This window comes from Alosa alosa, chromosome 5 (genome assembly GCF_017589495.1).
Source record: "Alosa alosa isolate M-15738 ecotype Scorff River chromosome 5, AALO_Geno_1.1, whole genome shotgun sequence".
NCBI classification, from domain to species: Eukaryota; Metazoa; Chordata; class Actinopteri; order Clupeiformes; family Clupeidae; genus Alosa; species Alosa alosa.
The window spans coordinates 6,939,841-6,960,006 of record NC_063193.1 but is presented as its reverse complement, the minus strand read 5'-3'; the positions used below and the strand labels follow the sequence as shown (position 1 = coordinate 6,960,006).

Below are 20,166 nucleotides of genomic sequence, written 5' to 3'. Positions count from 1 at the left end.
TATTATTCTGCATGGAAGAATGTGGATTCCATTCTTAGACAGGCCAAGCAGCGTGTCCCTAAGATTTAAGATAATTTAGGGGCACATAATTATGAAAGTTGCTTACTGGATAAGTGAATGACCATCAACAGCAGTTATCACATAGGGTGGAATGAGGAAAGTTGCTTACTGGATAAGTGAATGACCATCAACAGCGGTTATCACATAGGGTGGAATGAGGAACTGTTTTTTGTTTGGTTTCAAAGAACAAAGAGCCAGTACAAGAGCTTCTTTTTATATATAGTTATTTAATCCATCCTCAGTCATTTTATGAGTCAGTGGTACTTTAGGTACACAGTGAATGGTGTTTGTGCACTAACTACTCTCAGACGCTAATTTGGACGGGGATTTCTTCAGTGGCTGTCGCAGTGCATAAATCAAATTGAAATACAGCATTGGTTCCACAGCAAAGTCCATAAACCGCATTGTGCTGGCTATGTCGATCTGTTCCATGATCAGTCATCGAAATATCAAAGTTCATTGTTTTCTCCCACTTTTCAACGGGACGAAGCTGAAACCACTTAATACCCATGCGCACAGTTTGCAGAAAGGCGATTTAATGAATGGCATTTGAGTGAAATAAATCATCAGGCAGCCTGCGAGGCTGTGGAATATGTAGCTAGAATGTAAATTTGACTTGCAGCTCCAAGGGAGTGGGCTGAGGTGCCATTAGCACAAGGACCAACATCTACGACCACGCAGAAAAGCTACGGAGACGAGGGCTGATTCATCCCCGCATCTCATTTAAATGTTTTATAATCACTGTACATGTTCCTTATAAAGCATATCTATACAAATGTGATTGATATATAAACATATATGTACACCTTAGTCTAATAAATATCCATCCATATATTTATATATAAGTATCATGTGGATTCGTACATTGTTACACCTTCCTCATTTCAAAAAATACCAACTTTATGTGTGGTTAATAGTGACTCAAAATAGACTTTATGGTAAACCTTTACTGTAGTGCACTATCTCTCGTACATCGACATTTAAAGACAGATATGACATAATTTGTACTTTGGGTTAAGGCAAGGGTTTGAGTTAAGGTACAGGTAAGGGTGGAAGGTTGAGGATTTAAAGCCACTGACTGTACTGCCTTCACTGCGGAAGGTGACAAAATATCTCCAATTTGTTTGGTATTTGTGTGAGGAATTACACAGGGGCATGAGGCTTCATAGCCTGTGTGTTCGCCTCCATCATTGGCCATCAAATCACACACATAGCTCACGGTACATGCAGCATAAACATTTAAAAAAAACTGCTCTGGGCCTGCTGCTGTTACCATGGAGATCCCTCTCCGTTCCAAACAGGTTGAGCTGGCTAGCCCTTGAAGCTTACCAGAAAGCCATGAAGTATGCATATTATATTATTTTTTCTCTCTCTCTCTCTCTCTCTCTCTCTCTCTCTCTCTCTCTCTCTCACACACACACACACACGCCTGTGCCAGTACAGTCATATACATACACACACATCATGGCACACATAGAATACGTGCTGGATGTTCCCGGTCCTCTGATAATGATACACGGTTGGATAAACCTCCCTGCTGGCGTCTTCAGATTTCTGCATCAGTTCAGTCGTTTCAAAGTGCAAACTTCTCCTTCTCCCTCGGAAAATCTCATCTGTGGCACAATGCTCTTTAGCAATCCCCTTATGTAACCAGCTTTCCATTTCATCTTTACAAAAATACCTACTTTTTAAACTACAGCATGGGGTATAACACACATTCAGTGTATGGAATTCAATAAATAAATAAATTATACATGGATTTAAGTCTCACTTTTACAACATATTGCCATATTTCATAGTGTCTACTGAGAATCCTTCATAGTAAGCACACAACCTTGCACACATATTACTTAAAGGATGCCTGTGGCTGTGTGGATGGCATATTGAGGAAATTCAAAATAAAGTCATCTCAAGGTCGTGAGCAGCAGTGTATTGTATGGCTGGAGGAACTGACAATCACCTGTAACAGGAGGAAATGTAGTACCAAGAACTATTAGTGATAGTACTTCTGTGTGTGTGTGTGTGTGTGTGTGTGTGTGTGTGTGTGTGTGTGTGGTGTGTGTGTGTGGTGTGTGTGTGTGTGTGTGTGTGTGTGTGTAGGTGTGCGTGTTTCATCCACGTGTGCCTTGAGCACGGGACTGGATGTGGTCATACTGGAACACCAGGGACAAGGAGAGGGAGACAGGCAGGATGACTTTGAGGTGCCCTTGAAGAGAAATGATGGCATAGTTCCTTGAAGAGAAATGATGGCATAGTTCCTTGAAGAGAAATGATGGCATAGTTCCTTGCCGAAACCCTGAAAACATGAGTTCTTTCAGTTCTCGTGTGAAGCATGGTGAGACTAGTCAGACTCTTCCTGCTGCAGGGAATCACTCAATCATCAAATGTTGGTATGTCACATCTGAACTCTTTCTCGCATGGTCCCATCATTTTATGAGAAGCACCAGGGGACAGTAGGAGGGTGGCGTGAGACAACAGACAGGGAGCCTCTGAATGGGAGGGAGACACGCGTAGTGCAGGTGCTATACAGTGTGGACACCCTTGGCAATGGCTGATGTCCACAAACCTTTCCGTCTTTCTATGCGTCCCCCTGATGCCGGCTAGTGGTCCTCCTGACAGCTAGAGGGCGGTGTTGAACTCGGTGATGAGGAAATCGATGTGGTCCTTCTCTTTGGTCTTGAAGGCCTCGGCGATGAGACGCGCCGCGTCGCGGTGCTCCATGCCCTGCAGCGACACGCCGTTCACCTCCAGGATCACCTGACCCACACGCAGCTGACCGCTGTTGTGTGCCGAGCCGCCATTCTAGAGAGGGACACACACACAGGCAGAGAGATAGAGAGATCTATCTATCTAGATAGAGACTTTTTCATCATCATATAATAAGTGGCAGTATGATCCTCCTCTCAGAATGAGTTGCAATAGAAGAATCTCTTCTGAAGAATTTGAAGAATCTCTTTTGTATGTTTGTAAATATGGAAGAATAAAAGAAAGGGAATCACAGAAAAAAAAGAAAGACAGAAAGAAAGACTGTGTATAAGAGTGAGGAGATGAGGCCTGAGAGCAGGAGAAATGGCAGAACTGATGCGGGATGTGTGTGTGTGTGTGGGGGGGGGTCGTGGAGAGCAGATGGGGAGAGGAATTGATGCTCTCTGATCCCAATCTGGCACTTTGTATTGGAGAGTCATTACTGGGTCCTCTGTCAAGGAGGAAAACAGCATCACAGGGGAGAGACAAAACACTGCAGTACTGAGCACAGTACAGCAGTCAAGGAAACGTTATCACACACACACACACACACACACACACACACAAAGACACAGACACAGACACACACACACAGACACAGACATACGCGGCATCATGTGCACACGCACACACACACTCTTTCAAAAATCAACAATACATCGGATCATTTTGCTCAGATAATTGTAAATAAACAGTTATTTGAAGTCATGCATACTTTGGCCAGGACTCCAGAGAGAGAGAGAGAGAGAGAGAGAGAGAAATAGAGAGGGCGAGAGAAGGAGTGAAGGCAAAGAGCACGAACATAGTGTCAATAGAATGTTGATTCTTCTGCTCTGTGTCATTGTAATCAAAGGATGAACCCACAGAGGGGGAGTGAGTGAAAAGGCCAAACCTTCTTATCAGAACTCAACTTTGCAGAGATTTATGGCAACTGGGGTTTGCAATGACAGAAATCTCCACATGGGCCCATTGATTTATCAAGGGTACTTTGCATCTCAAGGAGAAAAGGCTTCACAAATCAGGGGAAGCAGACACATACAGTACCTCCACAATGAAAAATGTCAACAGTGAATTTCAAACATAAAATTGAGCACCAAGACATCCCCTCCAAGGCACCTCTATCCACAGCACCAACACTAGAGTCTACAGATTAGAGGCATCACCTCCAAGGCACCTCCATCCACAGCACCAACACTAGAGTCTACATACAGATTAGAGGCATCACCTCCAAGGCACCTCTATCCACAGAACCAACACTAGAGTCTACATACATATTAGAGGCATCACCTCCAAGGCACCTCTATCCACAGAACCAACACTAGAGTCTACAGATTAGAGGCATCACCTCCTGAGTGAACGGGGACTGCATTCGCTCTGCAGGACGCAGGCAGAAGAGATAACTAGATCCAATTAATTTCAATTAAGAGCAATTTTAAACCAATTAAAATGTTTCACAGGTTAGAATTTTCAGCAGCAGACTAGCGCAGCAAACTGGAAAAAAGGAGCTTTTAGAAGTTTGCAAACACAGATGGAGAGAGAGAGTAAGAGCAGTGGCCAAAGTAACATACAAATGTCTTTAATTGGCTTAGCACTCAGGGTACGCTATGCATTTCGAGAAGTCAAACTTTGTAGCCTAGGGAGGCAGTGCGGGGAGAGTAAATGGGTCACGTCGTCGGACTGCTGAACCAATTCCAGAATGCCTGGGCAAATGTGGACACTTCCATTGCTGGGTGGCAGCTCTGCATGTCTGGAGCCCCAAGTTGTCCACCTTTTCTCTTAGTTTTTGTTAATGCTTCTAACTAATCATTCAAAGGGTGAACTTAGCCTCAACAGCAGTTAAAACAGTCCTGGAGTATGTATGTATACACTTGAAGAAGACATGTCAAGAGGGGCATAACATTTCATCCAGTTAAAAAGAAAATCAGGTTTGAATTTGGAACAACAAATGAATGTGAACTCTTCTGTTATCAGATGATATGGGTCAGTGTGTGTGTGTGTGTGTGTGTGTGTGTGTGTGTGTGTGTGTGTGTGTGACTGACCTGGATTGTCACAATGCGTGGCATGGGTTGTCTAGTGTTGGCACCTCCTTCAATAGCGATGCCCAGCGTGTTGGCACTCTTTTCCACCCTCACCAAAGACGGCTCCGCCATTACAATCTGCAGAAAAGAGCGGACACCAGTTAGTGTAAGCCAAGCAGTCAAACACAAGCCATTAAAGAAGAGGTGGAGGAGATGGGGGGAACAAAGAACAGGTGCAGACAGAAAAGAAGAAAAGAACCTAGCCAAAGAAGAATAGGAAATTACTTTTAGTAGCTTTGCCCCTGTGCATCATTGACTCCAGACGGTCTTTGATCATGCCGTCAACCTTGAGAAAGAGTTTCAAAGCTAATCTCTCCGCCAAGCTTCTTGTCTAATGTCTCGGCAGCTTTTAATTAAGCGCTCATATTCGGGGTCAGGGGAGGCGGAGGGACGGGGTGGAGAGGAGAGCCCTGGTGTCCACCGAGAGACCGGAGCTGTGAAAGCGCCCTGCGCTAACATGACTGACGCCGCATGGGCCACAGTGTGAAGTGCAGCATCACATAGTCACAGTTCTTTAAAGCACACTTTGACTCGGATCTGTTGACTTGGCTGTCCAAATAGCCAACATGCACATTCATGTGTTTTTAGGTTAGATTTTTTATGATTGGGCTCAAAAAAAAAAAAAAGCTTAAAAGCTGGGGTGTTATGTAGAGGTGATCTTTCAATAACAGAGATTTACATCACTACATGTCTGGATGGAGGCTCAATCTTGGATAATGGCTGAATCCCAATCTCTCCTCTCATGGACTCACAGGCTAACGCCGTGAGGGCTTAGGGCTCTGTGAAATTGTGAAGTGCATGCGGGCATGCTCACACACTTTCTGTGCCCTTTCCATAAGTCGACATCTACGCAGACTTTACTCAAGGGTATTACCTACAATTCATAGCATTGTGATTTGTGACGTTACCTAAAAGTAGGCTGGAACCTTGCAAAAACATCTGCCATAAAACGGAAAGGTGTTTGCAACACGGTTTGAGTGTTGTGAATTTAAGGATAGGTCACAGGTGCTGTCCCGTTCCTGTTATTAGCATGTTGAACCCTCTCAAACTTGATCACTTATCAACGGAGTTAAGTTCTTGGGGGTTCAGGGCTTAGATCGGGTTCAGCTGATGTTTGGTTGTAGGATAGATTTTCATTGAATTGAAAGAAAAAAATATCCAAAATGTAAACATTTTCCAAGTGCTGCCGTAGTTGTTTTTTAAGAGCTACTGCTGGTTGAGGCGCACAAGGAGTCTCTAATGACTCCTCCAGCCTTCGCAGTAGACACTAAGAAGGTTCCTGGGGGCATTCAACATCAAGGGTTATGGGACTCATCAGCCTAGGGACGTGTCTTTTGGTGTATATTTCAGACTGCATTAACCATGATTCTGATTGATTTTCAACTGTGCTGGTGTAGTGGTATAGTGCAGTGGTGTCTCACTGGCGTTGGGGACGGCTGGGCGGCAGCCCGGTCAGCCCCCGGATGCTCCGTCGAGGGATGGGATGGGGGCTTGCCAGGCCGCGGGCTGCTGTCCTTACTCAGGCCCCCAGACTCTGGGATGTCCACCCCGCTGTCCTCACTCAGGGTCTGGCCACTATCGGAGAGCTGGGACAGGGTGGCTCCTGCTATTACACACAGAGAGATAAAGACACAGTAATGCAGGTGCATATGTAGTATATGCATATGTGTATGCACACACACCCGCAGGCACGCACACCCGCACGGCACGCACGCACGCACAAACACACAGATACATATGCACAGTTGCCCCACTTTCCTCATGCAGTGATGTGTCCACTCCCCCTCACCTCTGGCCTGAGGGGGCCCTCTGTCCGGCTCTGGGTGCAGCCTGTCCGTCTGTGTACTACAGGAGGCCACTGGCGACGACCCCGGCCCCTGGCCTTGCCCCGGCCCCAGCCCCGGCCTCTCTGGGCTGGGATGAGGAGCGGCCGGCACCGGGAACGATGGGGACATCGATGGTGACAAGGAGCGGGGAGAGAGGGCCGGGCTGCCGGACATCCTGGGCAGAATGGGCGACTGGCTGTGTGGGGAGAGACTGACTGGCCCCTGCTGTTGATGCTGCTGCTGCTGCTGCTGCTGAAGCATCCTGATGGCCCCTAGGCAGAAGTGGACGCTGGCCGGCTCCCTGCTGGGCCCGGGCGAGACGGAGATGGTGAGGGGGGAGGCCGGGTGCATGGGGAGGGGAGAGGCGTTGCGTGACCCAAGGGGTGGCGTGTTGGGGGGACGGTGGGTAGGGCAGGGGGGTTGAGGGTGGTGGTGGTGAGAGCATGAGGGAGGCTGCGGGTTCGGGTGTGCGTGCGGGTGCGCGTGAGGCTGGCCGGGAGCACCCTGGGCATGGGTGTGTGCGTGGGCATTGGGGGTGTGGACGGTGTGGCCGTGGGCGCTGTGGCTGTCACGTTGCTGCATCCTGTGCGGGGCGCAGAAGAGCTGCGAGAGCCTGGAGGACGAAGCCGGACGCTTGGAGCGGCCCTTGGGACTGCCGTGCTTGTTGGGGGGAGGGGAGGGTTTGAAGGGGGGCGGCGATTCAGAGGAGGAGTGGACTTCGTCCTATGGGAATCAAATAAACACACACACACACACACACACACAATTACACATACAAACACACAAGGAAATGCATGATACACACAAATAAACATATGAAAGAACACACACACACACACACACACACACACAGTTATCACTTTACACTGGCTTAATATTCTTTGGATGGGCAATTAATCTAACACAATTATCGAGAGGTCACTTCGGCCTTTGGGCAAAACAGCTTGACATTTGGAGATGTGGAAAGAGAGAGCAGAACATTTCAAAATGTCAGATTTCCACATTAGGAACTTAACCCCTTTAGGGTGACCTCATTTAATTGCCAGTGTTGCGGTCACTCCTTTCTCCATTCATTGGATAATAAGCCTCATCCTTCATGGCGCTCAGCCAAGAGTCTCGCTCAGAGTCATCTTTGTCTGTGACCAACACATCCCTAATCGTTGACACGACATCTGCGAGCACATCGTCCCTGCTCTTTAGTGGTAGTTCATCGTTTACTGTAATGGCACTGTTTGTTTTAGGTGCACGTCATGGCAATGCCCCCTTTTTCACTTCACTGTTATAATTACGCATTAGCGTTATGTAATTGCTTAGTCATAGTTGGCAATTAAGCTGGATTCCAAACAGTGAAAACTCAATCAGGCATAAGCTAGCAGTGTTGGCTAAGCTTGTTCTGGTGCTGCTAAAGACAAAGAGAGAGAGAGAGAGAGAGAGAGAGAGAGAGAGAGAGAGAGGGAGAGAGAGAGAGGGACTAACCAGTGCAATGTCGGGCAGGCTATTAAACATCTCGTGGGCCCCTCGGGACAGACCACCCTCCACTTTGGACTCGCTCTAAAGAAACAAAGACAGTAATGGTAACGTTCTCATTTTACCCGAGCACGCAATTGAATGGAAGATCATGACTACAACTAATGAGCTAAGCCACAAATGAACTAGAGCCCCCAAAACACACCCGTGCAAACATGTGCACACACACACACACACACACACACGCACACGCACACGCACACGCACGCACGCACGCACACACGCACACATACACACACAACCCTATTTCATTGGTTATAATAAACCCAATTCTACGACGCAGCCTTCCTCTGTGTTCTCCATCTGATGCATGTCATTAGTCTCCAGTGAGCTGCAGCTAAAGACCTTTCAATTAAGAGCAATCATTTGCTCGCAACTGGGTGTGATTTCTACAAGTGCGGAAACAAGGGCCGTCAACGCCGGCAATTAAATCCACCGCTGGGTGTGACGCACAATCAAACCGATTCCGTTATAACAACACACGCCCTCTTAGGAGAGAACACAGGCTCGCAAACGAGACTCAAACACACTCGGCTTCCTTCCTGTGGAAAAGGATGAAATGCGCTTCAGTCTATTTTCAAATTGTCTTCTCAATATCGTCTGCGTTGCTATCTGTGTCATTCTCTAACAATTTATCTTTTGTTTCTTCTATGACCCTCCCCTCCTCTTGTCTTTCGCTTTCTACTCTTTCATCCCTCTATTTTTTCTTTTCTTTTCCTTTTTCCCTGCAGTCCATCACTTTCCTTTGGCTGCAGATTTCTGGAAACGGTGGGAGCAAAAGTCACCACTCCATGCTCAAATTAGCTGGTAATAGAGTAGGTGCCTTTCTAACAGAAAGAGATGGGGCACACACACACACACACACACACACACACACACACAATGGAGTTTTGCTATGTGGCTCTAGGGACTGGAGCACACAGTATGCAAGGCCAAAGCAATTCTTTTCAGCAACAGCTGCCCTAGATGTGGCAGATGGTTGAATTTCAACAGAGGAAAAAATGGAACAGTAAAAGTGAACGAGAGTGACAGAGAGAGAGAGAGAGAGAGAGAGAGAGAGAGAGAGAGAGAGAGAGAGAGAGAGATGGAGAGACAGATAGAAAGAGAGAGAGTTAAAATGCCCACCCTGAAGAAAAGGGAGCACTGCATACAACACAATCCCAAAATGGAGTAAACATTCAGTGGAGGAACCCCAAGCCAAAATGGAGTTGGACAGAGCCCTGTAGTCATATAGAGACATGGATGACTAAACAAACATGCATATACCTGCAGGCATAAACACACACAAAGACATGCACACACACACACACACACACACACACACACACACACACACACACACACACACACACACACACACACACATGCACACACACACACACACACACACACACACACACACACACACACACACACACGCTGCATTTGCGCTGCGCTGCGCACACACACCGCATTACACACACACACACATGCACTACACCCACCTACACCCCAAAGACAAATGTGTGGAGCACTCTGCAGTGCCCTGTGCCGTACCTTGACGTAGCAGCCTGCAAGGGTGTGGTGCTGTGGGTGGATGGGGACAGGTCAGCTCTGACTGAGGCACGGCCATCATGAGTAACTGCCGGGCGTTCCAGAGGTCCATGTCCCTCCGCAGCGCCAGCAGGTCAAAGCGCTCCACATCCTGAGGGGCCAGCCGGCTACGCACCTCAGGCAACAGGGAGAACTACACAAGGGGAAATGTGTTGTGTGGGGAAAAGGTGGAAAAGATAGGGGAAAAGAGTGTGTGTGTGTGTGTGTGTGTGTGTGTGTGTGTGTGTGTGTGTGTGTGTGTGTGTGTGTGTGTGTATATATGTGTGCATGTATATGTTTGTCAGTGTGCATGTTTGTGAGTGTGTATACATGAATATGTAGAAGTAAAAGTATAAGCATGTCATGTAATGTGTGTGTGTGTGTGTGTGTATTTGACAGAGATGACAGAGAAACAGAGGGGGGGCATCAAGGCATGGCATTGAGAGCTCAGACAGCAGCACAAAGGAGCATGAAGGCTGACAGGATCAGGAGCACTGCCTGATTAGGGCACCTGAGCTCACCTGTCTTCAGAGCATCACAGCTCACCTTTTAGATCATCACAGCTCACTTGTCTTTAGAGCATCACAGCTCACCTGTCTTCCGATCATCACAGCTCACCCTCGCTTTAGATCATCACAGCTCACCTGTCTTCCGATCATCACAGCTCACCTGTCTTTAGAGCATCACAGCTCACCTGTCTTCAGCTCACCTGTCTTTAGATCCTCACAGCTCACCTGTATTTAGAGCATCACAGCTCACCTGTCTTCAGATCATCACAGCTCACCTGTCTTCAGATCATCACAGCTCACCTGTCTTCAGATCATCACAGCTCACCTGTCTTCAGATCATTACAGCATCACAGCTCACCTGTCTTTAGTGCATCACAGCTCACCTGTCTTCAGATCATTACAGCATCACAGGCAGGCTACACCAGGCACGGAACTGAAGTGTTATGCTGCAACAATTAGCTTCTATAATCAATGGAACTGGAGACACCAGACGTGAGAGCGGCGCATACACTTAAACAAATTAGACCTTAGACCTAGATTTTTTACACACTGCAAAAGGAACGCTTCAGTTGCATGCCTGGTGCAGCCCACCTGTTCCATTCTAGGCACCTCATCCAAACGCGGCACGCTGCCTGGACTGCATGCACTACTGCAGCGCTCTCTGACCAGCGCTGGTCTCTCACCTTGGCGTGCGTGTTGAAGAGCTCAAACAGGGCCATGGCCAGAGCCTCCACGGTGATGTGGCCCTCGCGGTACTCCTGGAGGTAGTAGGCCAGGGTCTGCCTCTCCTGCTCCGTCAGCAGCAGCACCGCCTGCTCCTCTAGTGAAGGGTGGAGCTGCCCCACCAATGGCTGTGGAGGAGACATTGCCTTTAAGTGGCTGTTTCTTTTTATTTATTTATGATTTGTATGTTTGTGTGTGTCTGAGTGTGTGTGTGTGTGCGTGCGTGTGTATTTATTGTGTGTGTATATGTGTGTGTGTCTGTGTGTGTGTGTGTGCGTGCGTGCGTGTGTGTTTATTGTGTGTATATGTGTGTGTGTCTGTGTGTGTGTGTGTGTGTGCGTGTGTGCGTGTGTGTTTATTGTGTGTGTATATGTGTGTGTGTCTGTGTGTGTGTATTGAGGCATTTTCCTTTTTGCCATTTTATTTCAATTGCTGGAAGGGTACTTTTGGTTATTCTGTAGTTACTGATAAATGCCATGGCATGACCTCTGCGGGGATGTTTAAATGCTCAAAGTGCCACGTAAGAGCAAACCCACACAGGCACATGTGGCCCATTTGGCTAATGCTAGTGGAGGTGTCACAGAAACATTAGTAAATGTCTCTCTGTCAAGGTGCTTAAAGATGGCCTGTCAACATTTTTCTCTTCTGCTGGCAACCCATTTAGACGTGTGTTGCTCATTTGCGAAACTCATCACCTTAGCGTTTTCCAACGATACTTTCCAGAACATGCAGTGCATCTGATACCATTTAAAGAAGCTATACAGATACTTTACATTTCCTTAATCATGCACAGAGTGCAACTCAATGAAATAATATATCTCAACAGACTAGCTACATATCTCACAGCTGTCATTATCTCAACCATAAACTTACAGCTTAAAAAAAGGGGGAAAATAGCAAGCAGGTGTTGCCAGTAAAGCAGCAGGAGAGCGCATCTCCAGGGTGGGAGGTTAGATAACCAGATAACCGTGACCTGCCCCATATCATGACATGACAAGTAGAGAAAGGTGTTGTATGACATCACACATCCCAAAGCTATGGTGGACAGTGCACAGCAGGACAATGTGAACAGATGTCCTAGAGTTTCAGTGGCATCACCAGCAAGAGGCCCTGGAGAAAGGACCAACAACAGTCCTCCTCATCCCAAAATCTATCACTCTAGATCTCTGTCCTAGTTTTTACACTGTCCCCCTCTCTCTTCTCCCTCTCACTCATCTTCATGTCCACACACACACACACACACACACATCACACACACACACACACACACACACACACACACACACACACACAGAGAGAGAAAGAGAAAAAACCTTGCCTTATTTTTCAGCATGCACAAAAAATCATCAGCCACAGGTTAAATGGATGAATCTCTCTCTCCCTCTCTCTTTCTCTCTCTCCCTCTGGGTCACTACTGTTATGAGTGGAAAGGGAGCAATTAGCGCTCATTTCCACCAGGGCAGTACAAAAACACCTCACCCATTTACAAGCCTGCTGTCCTCTGTAATCCACAGTCATCCATTCCCTGCTAAAGAGGCACTAATCATGTGAAAAGACTCCTCTCGTACGCCAGAAAAAATGACCTCCAGAGAATGAGACATTATTATCAGTGCAGAACACTAAAGCAATCTTCTGCCTAGACAAAAACACACTGTTATGAGAGAAAGAAAGAAAGAAAGAAAGAAGAAAAATTTACACTGGAGGAGGGCCATGGAGAGAGGGATAGAGAGAATGAGAGAGAAAATAGGAAGAGGGCCTGTACACTGGGACAAGAGAGACATTTCGCCAGCTAGATTGGAAAATCGATACTTCATAAAGGTCCGCCGGTTGTGTCCGACCTTGAGGAATCCGCGGGCCGGCGCGCGTTTGTTGCTTTCCACCGGCTGGCCAATGTAGAGGAAAAAAGGAGCACACAGCAGTTTAGCCTCTTCCCTCCACTGGGTCGATCTCCCCTTGTAATGCCGCTGCTCTAATACCACCCCACACACACACACACACACACACACACACACACCCCACACCCATGTTCTGTCTACTGCAGAGAAACGCTTCATCTCTGCAACAGAATCATAAATTCTTTCAAAGAGCTCGGCGCAGAGAGGAGCTGCACACGTTCACCTTAGCCAGTGATTATCGGGATGGGAACAGTCACAGCAAACACATTAAATTTGAGCTAATACTGCCAGACTAATACTTGTGGCTAAGACTTCTTCTCAGCTCAGAATTCACCAAGAAAGAAATATGTCATGGGAAGTGTGTGCAAGGCAACGTTTGGCACGCTAAAAGAGAAGCTCCCAAATAGTCTCCCATAAAGCAACAAGTATATAAAGCTCCTCCCATCCAAAGTGACAGGAATATAAAGTCTGATGAATGCAGCGAGTGTACGGATGGATGGAAGGCCAGGTGACCTCTGGGAGATGTGATGTCACTGGTAATCTGAGACCTCATCGATGGATGACGGCTGCCATTGATCATTTTAAGTGGCCTGACAGGCGTTTGGCAGCAGCTGGGAGTGGTTCAGTGTAAGTGGTCTTTCTGGAGAGACAGCAGAGACAGGGCTGTCTCCTACTCACCTAAACTCTCACCTGGCTCTAGTCTGTATGCACGAGAGACTGAACTCCTTATGTGTCACTGTTGTCTTAAAGGACAAGTTCGGTATTTTACACTTATAGCCCGTTACGTTTAAGATTGAAATTTGGACACATGCTGCTGTCCTGAGAATTTTCGGTTTCTGTTGTAGCCCCCCTCCTCCACAACGCTGCATAGGTGCACTGGAACAATCCTTCCTAAAACGCATTAAACTTTCGTTTACAAAGACGTGAAACTCACCGAGTGGTCAGGGGTGTTCACTGATATGCTCACACAAAAATCGCTGCCAAAGATTATTTCCAACAGGTTTTTTTTGTAGTTTTTGTCCAACTCCATTGACTTGTATTGGATGTGCTGTGAGGTAGCCTACGGTATTACTCCGCTGGCGGAAACGGATATGGGGTTGTTTGTATTCTTTCTGTAGTCTTATGCAGTCGCGGTATCGTAGGCTACTACGCTATCCAAATTATTGTCACATCCAACCATGGCTATAATGCTAAAATGTCTTGGAACTTGCATGATGTGAATGATCGCCTACGTGAATCATTACGTTTTCATCATGAAAGTTCCACAGCCAAAAAATAGTAAACGTACAAAATCATGTAGCCAAATTATTAATGTAGGCTAGGGTTAGTGTTAGGCTTATGATGTGAACATGACAGGTTATGGACATAACAAATAAGTTCATTTTCTGCCAGTTAAACGTTACGTTACAAAATGGGGAGCGTACCTATGTTCCCCGGGTCCTATGTTCCCCACTTTGTATGAGACCGGGGAACATAGGACCCTTTTTTTAAAACCCTAACCATAACCCTAACCCTAACCCCGAGCGGGGAACATAGGACCCGGGGAACATAGGGATGACCCCACAAAATGTCAACGACGCTACCACAGAAACCGAAAATTCTCAGGACAGCAGCATGTGTCCAAATTTCAATCTTCTACTTCACGTTCTACTTAATCATAAACTATCTGAAAACAGGGCTTTAAGTTTAAAACACCGAACTTGTCCTTTAAACTCCTGGCTCTAGTCTGTATGCACGAGAGACTGAACTCCTTATGTGTCACTGTTGTCTTAAACTCCTGGCTCTAGTCTGTATGCACGAGAGACTGAACTCCTTATGTGTCACTGTTGTGCATCCCACCTACTCGACATCATTGTAAATGAGGGCTAAAATGATTCCTGGAATTTAAATAAATCAAATCAAATAAATCCAATCAAATGAACATGTACTGTATATGCAATTTTTTATGTTTGTTTGTATCCTGTACCTATGCTGTGTGTATGCTAATGTACTTATCCAGACAGGTGTATGGACTCTTCTCTATACCCAGATATGCCACACAAACCTGAGCTGGAAATATAGCCTCTTGGCGCGGGGGGTAACGTGTATCTTGCTAAAATCCCCTCCAAATTAACTAGCCCATGAAGCCTCCCCCTTATGAGCTGTCAATCTTCTCAAAGTTACTTCCTGTTATAGGGAGGTTTCCCTTGGCCATGTTCACTTAGTGGTTGCTTTAGGGGGTTTAAGTTAAACTTCAAGCTGGGCTCTGTATGGGAGCCAGAGAAATAGCTATGTGAATAGCTATGTGATGCCACTACATAAATGCAACTGAATCGATGAGAGAGGACAGACAAGTGCATAAACACCTCTTGAACTTCGATATTCAAATAAACATTTACATGTATTCATTTAGCCCTTTTGTCCAAAGTGGCTTACAAGTGAGGAACAACATTCAAGCTACAGTGTAATAGGAGGCCTTAGAAATACTAAAGTTCATAAGTTCCTTGGCAAATGAGCTATGCAATTTATGTTTTGGAAAACATTCAGAAAAGAAAAAAAAGTCTGGCTGGTTCGTGGCCAAGAGGCTGGCTGCAAGAGAGCATGGTCAGCTGCACATTTGGCCTTGGACATATAAATAATTGGCCAAATATAATAAATATAAATATATCTTAATCAACACACCATTGGCAGAGAGCTTAAGCAACTTTATAAACACGACAAAGCTGCACACATACAGACCTTAAATGGCAGTTAAAACTTAGTTCTACAAAATAAATAAAGGCACTTTGAAAAGCCCAGACCATGAGTGTTGTGTATTTGCATGTATATTTTGCGTAGCCTACTATAATCCTGGTTTAATTGAGGCTTATTCAACCTGAGGGCGCTGTATGTGACCTGCTGGACAGTCTCAAGGCTCAGCCTGCTTTTGCAAGGCTTTTGTGCTTGATAGAGAAATGGGACACACGCTGTGATTGTCCTATTCTCCTTGCTTTCATTTAAGTAGGCTATTGCTCACACACAAACACACACACACTCTCTTCACACACATGCGCCCGCACATGCACATGCACTTGCACACGCACACACTCCATAAACACACACATACAGTACACACATACACACACACACACACACACACACACACACACACACAGACACACACTCCATAAACACACACACAGACACACTCCATAAACACACACACACACACACACACACACACACACACACACACACACACACACACACACTTCACACACACCTCCCCTGGTGCACACAGTGACTCACTTCAATGTCAGACAGCGCAGACACTTTCCATCTCACCAGAGGGATTCTGGGACAGTGGAGGGGCCTCGATGGCACTCTGGGGCAGATCCAGATCCAGTGGTGGTGGAGCTGGTGAAGGGGGGGGGGGGGTCGTGACCTCCTCGGCCTGTGCCGTCATCTACTACGGACAAGCAGGCCAGTTTCTCAAGGACACTCCAGGAATGCCATTCATGGCCTGGCAGCAAGACAGGGGCCTGATAGTATATAGACCCTTTCAACTGCAAAAACAAACAGGTGCATTCCCAATGTATTTCCGCTGGTACAGAAAACAACATTGAGCTGAGGGTAACTTTGGGGACAAACAAAATAAAACAAAAAAATAAAGAAATTTGACATTAGTTGACATTAGTTGAAAAGTTGACATTAGTAAAGCATTACGCTAAAGTCTGATTAATTTTAATTTCAAAGTATCTGCGTTGGTTTTGAAGGTTTCAATCGGAAACCCTCTAGGAACTCTAGACTATCTTGCACTAGCTGCAGTATGTGAAGCAAATGAGGATGCCTTTAGGAGGGTTAATTGTAGAAAAGCTGCTGGACCGGATGGAATTTCTAACAGGGTTTTGAAATCCTGCGCTGCTCAGTTAGCTCCTGTGTTCACTTATATCTTTAACACATCATTGGCTCAAGAGACAGTTCCTAGTTGCCTCAAGCAGTCTGTTATTGTTCCAGTACCGAAAAACAAAAGTCCATCATGTCTGAATGACTACCGCCCAGTAGCCCTGACGTCTACAGTGATGAAGTGTTTTGAGAAGCTTGTGAAAAACATTATCTGCTCATCCCTCCCTGCCTCCTTCGACCCCCTCCAATTTGCTTACAAAGCCAACAGGTCTACAGAGGATGCCATCTCAAACCTCATGCACACCACATTAACTCACCTGGAGGAGGGGAATGGGAATTATGTGAGGATGCTGTTCATTGACTTTAGTTCAGCATTCAACTTGATAGTACCTCTCACCTTGGTCACAAAGATGAAGGCCTTAGGACTGAACACCACCCTGTGTCACTGGATATTTGACTTTCTCACAAACCGTTCACAAGTGGTTAGAGTGGGGGGTCTGACATCTGACACATTAACCATCAGCACTGGTGCTCCCCAAGGCTGTGTTTTGAGTCCACTGCTGTACAACATCTACACACATGACTGCAAAGCCAACAGTAGTCATACCTCCATCATCAAGTTTGCAGATGACACAGTGATCTTGGGCCTGATTAGTAACAACAATGAACAGCTCTACTTGGATTAGGTTGATGAGGTGGCACAGTGGTGTCAATCTAACAGCTTGACACTGAATGTCAATAAAACCAAGGAAATGGTAGTGGATTACAGAAGGCATTAGCAGAACTACAGTTACACCCCACTAATGATCAGCGGGCAACCTGTAGAGAGAGTCACAAGTTTTAAATACCTTGGTGTCCACATTACTGAAGACTTCACATGGACTGTTAACACTCAATATGTTCTGAAGAAGTCCAGACAATGACTCTACTTCCTTCGTCAGCTAAGGAAATTCAAAGTTTCTACATCCATCATGAAGGCCTTCTACACTTCAGTGGTTGAGAGTGTTCTAACTGGTAGCATCATCACCTGGTATGGGAACTCCACAGTTAGAGATTGTAGTACTCTGCAGAGAGTAGTGCACTCAGCTGAACGTACTATAAGAACTCAACTCCCTGCTCTACAAGATATCTATTCCAGAAGAGTACTCCTAAGAGCCCAAAAGATTCTGAAGGACTCTTCTCATCCTAACAATGGATTATTCCTACCGCTGAAATCAAAAAGACGCCTATGTAGTCACAAAGCCAGGAGAAGTTTTTATCCCCAGGCCATCCGAACTCTGAACTCACACTATACTGACTTTGCACACATTCACTCCTCAGCACTCTCAAACATTTCCCAACTCTGAACTCACACTATACTGACTTTGCACTCATTCACTCCTCAGCACTCATGACCCCCCACACACACACACACACATCTACTTGACTTTTAGCACTTTTACATCCTTCTCCCTATGCTACAGACCTTTTATTTATTTTCTTATTTCATCACACGTCAAAACACACACACACACATCTGACTTTCTCCAACTTTTGCACATCTGCATAGAACTTTTTATTTATTATTTTTGATTTCTCCTCCATCTATCTACCCATGACCTTGATTGCCTAGCCTTTCTGCCCCCCCACCCCTATCCCCAACACACACACACTTACATCATCACTGTCATCACCTCACCATACTCCCTTCACCATACTTGCAGTACACTGCCCCCCCTCTCCCCTACATACACAGCACATTGTCTCATGAGGAAGCTTCTCCAACACACATATTGCACACTGCCCTCTCCCCACATACACAGCACACTATCCCATCTCCCTTGTCATCCCCCCAACACACACACCAAGACCCCTGGCAGTTGGGTTAGCCCCTTGAGCCGTGGATCTGCCCAAGGTTTCTTCCTTGGTAAGGGAGTTTTTCCTTGCCCCTGTTGCTCTTGGGTGCTCCTTGTTAGTGTGAATGCTTTATGAGGTGCAAACCTCTGGCTGCACTGCACAAGGCCATAATGAGATGAAAGAGAAAGTGTTGAATTGCAAAACGCCCAGACTTGCCACACAAACCTGAGTTGGAAATGTAGCTTCTTAGTCTTGGCACGAGGGCAATGTGTCAAAAGCACCTCCAAATTAAAGCAAACAAAAGCTAAACAAAAACACAGTGACTCAACCATGGGCAACTTGATCTATGTCATGCTCCCTCATCCAAGAAGGGACATCCGGCTACTAATCCCTGTCCACATTTAGTGACAAGCACACGCAACATGGCGTAGGATAAAAAGCATAATCCGCAAGCATTGGCACATTTTACAAAGTGACCCTGCTTTAAAAGAGTTCTGTTCTGAACTCCCAACATTCACTTTCAGACGCGCCCGCAGTATCCGCGACCGTCTTGTACATTCGGACATAAAAACTCCGTCTCCCACGACTTAGCTTCCTAGCCGTCCTGAAGGCTTTTATAAATGCGGTAATTGCTGACGTTGCTCAAATTCGACTAATACAAAATACTTTTCTCATATTCCATTTTGTCGTTTATAAATTGTAACAGCACGCATGTAGTATATTTACTAAAATGCCCATGGGGATTTGCATACGTAGGCCAAACAAAACGGCAATTAAAACTGAGAATAGCGGAGCACAAAACGGCTATACGCACTAAGAATACCACCTACGCTATTGCAAGACACTACATGCAAGCCAATCACGGTTCCCCGGCATCACTTAAATTCTGGGGCATTGAAAAAGTCTCCACACCACCTAGAGGCGGCAATGAAATTAACCTTCTAACACTGTTCCTGTCAAAAATGACCGATTTATACATTCCCTATACCATAAATATGCCATTTTTCATCAGATTGCCTCAAGACCTTATGATATCCTTCACAAAAGGCATTTGAACACATGAAATTCATTGTGACTAATTTCTTTGAATTTTAAGTGATTTATTCAACTTGGTCACACTTTTTTTGTTTACGGTCAAAAATGACCCGTCATAGGAAATGAATGGAAAAGAGTATAATTTTCATCAAGGAGATGAAAGACATCTCCATACACCACTTGTAAGTAAACTGGCAAATGTATTGTTGTAGAGTTATAAATATGTAATAGGCTACTTTACTTTGTAATTATGGCATATGTCTGTTTCTTTCCACACTTGCAACTACCTGTACACTTTATGTGCCTCCTTATTGCATTCTTCTTTCTTTTTACTTTTAATCATGCCGGCCTCCCTTTGCACTATGGTTGAGTATGTGCCCTGACTACGATACCAACATCCATTGAGGCAACAAATCTTAAATATATATACAAATTTAAAAAAATATAAAAAATATTATTATTACTATTGTTAAAGTTTAAATTTTTAATTTAAAAT

General features: G+C 45.7%; 1 protein-coding gene across 1 annotated transcript in view; it reads right to left on the bottom strand.

Annotated features, from left to right (window-relative positions):
• Window positions 1-292: 292 nt before the first annotated feature.
• whrnb (whirlin b) overlaps window positions 293-20,166 on the bottom strand; it is a 53,625-nt gene continuing 33,751 nt past the window's right edge. Inside the window, exons 6-13 of the mRNA XM_048243395.1 lie at window positions 11,001-11,168; window positions 9,773-9,962; window positions 8,720-8,724; window positions 8,186-8,260; window positions 6,673-7,432; window positions 6,305-6,489; window positions 4,845-4,961; window positions 293-2,862 (exon numbers count right to left, since the gene is read on the bottom strand). Of these exons, the coding sequence (XP_048099352.1) occupies window positions 2,680-2,862; window positions 4,845-4,961; window positions 6,305-6,489; window positions 6,673-7,432; window positions 8,186-8,260; window positions 8,720-8,724; window positions 9,773-9,962; window positions 11,001-11,168 (1,683 nt within the window). The 3' untranslated portion in view covers window positions 293-2,679. The remainder of the gene's footprint in view (window positions 2,863-4,844; window positions 4,962-6,304; window positions 6,490-6,672; window positions 7,433-8,185; window positions 8,261-8,719; window positions 8,725-9,772; window positions 9,963-11,000; window positions 11,169-20,166) is intronic.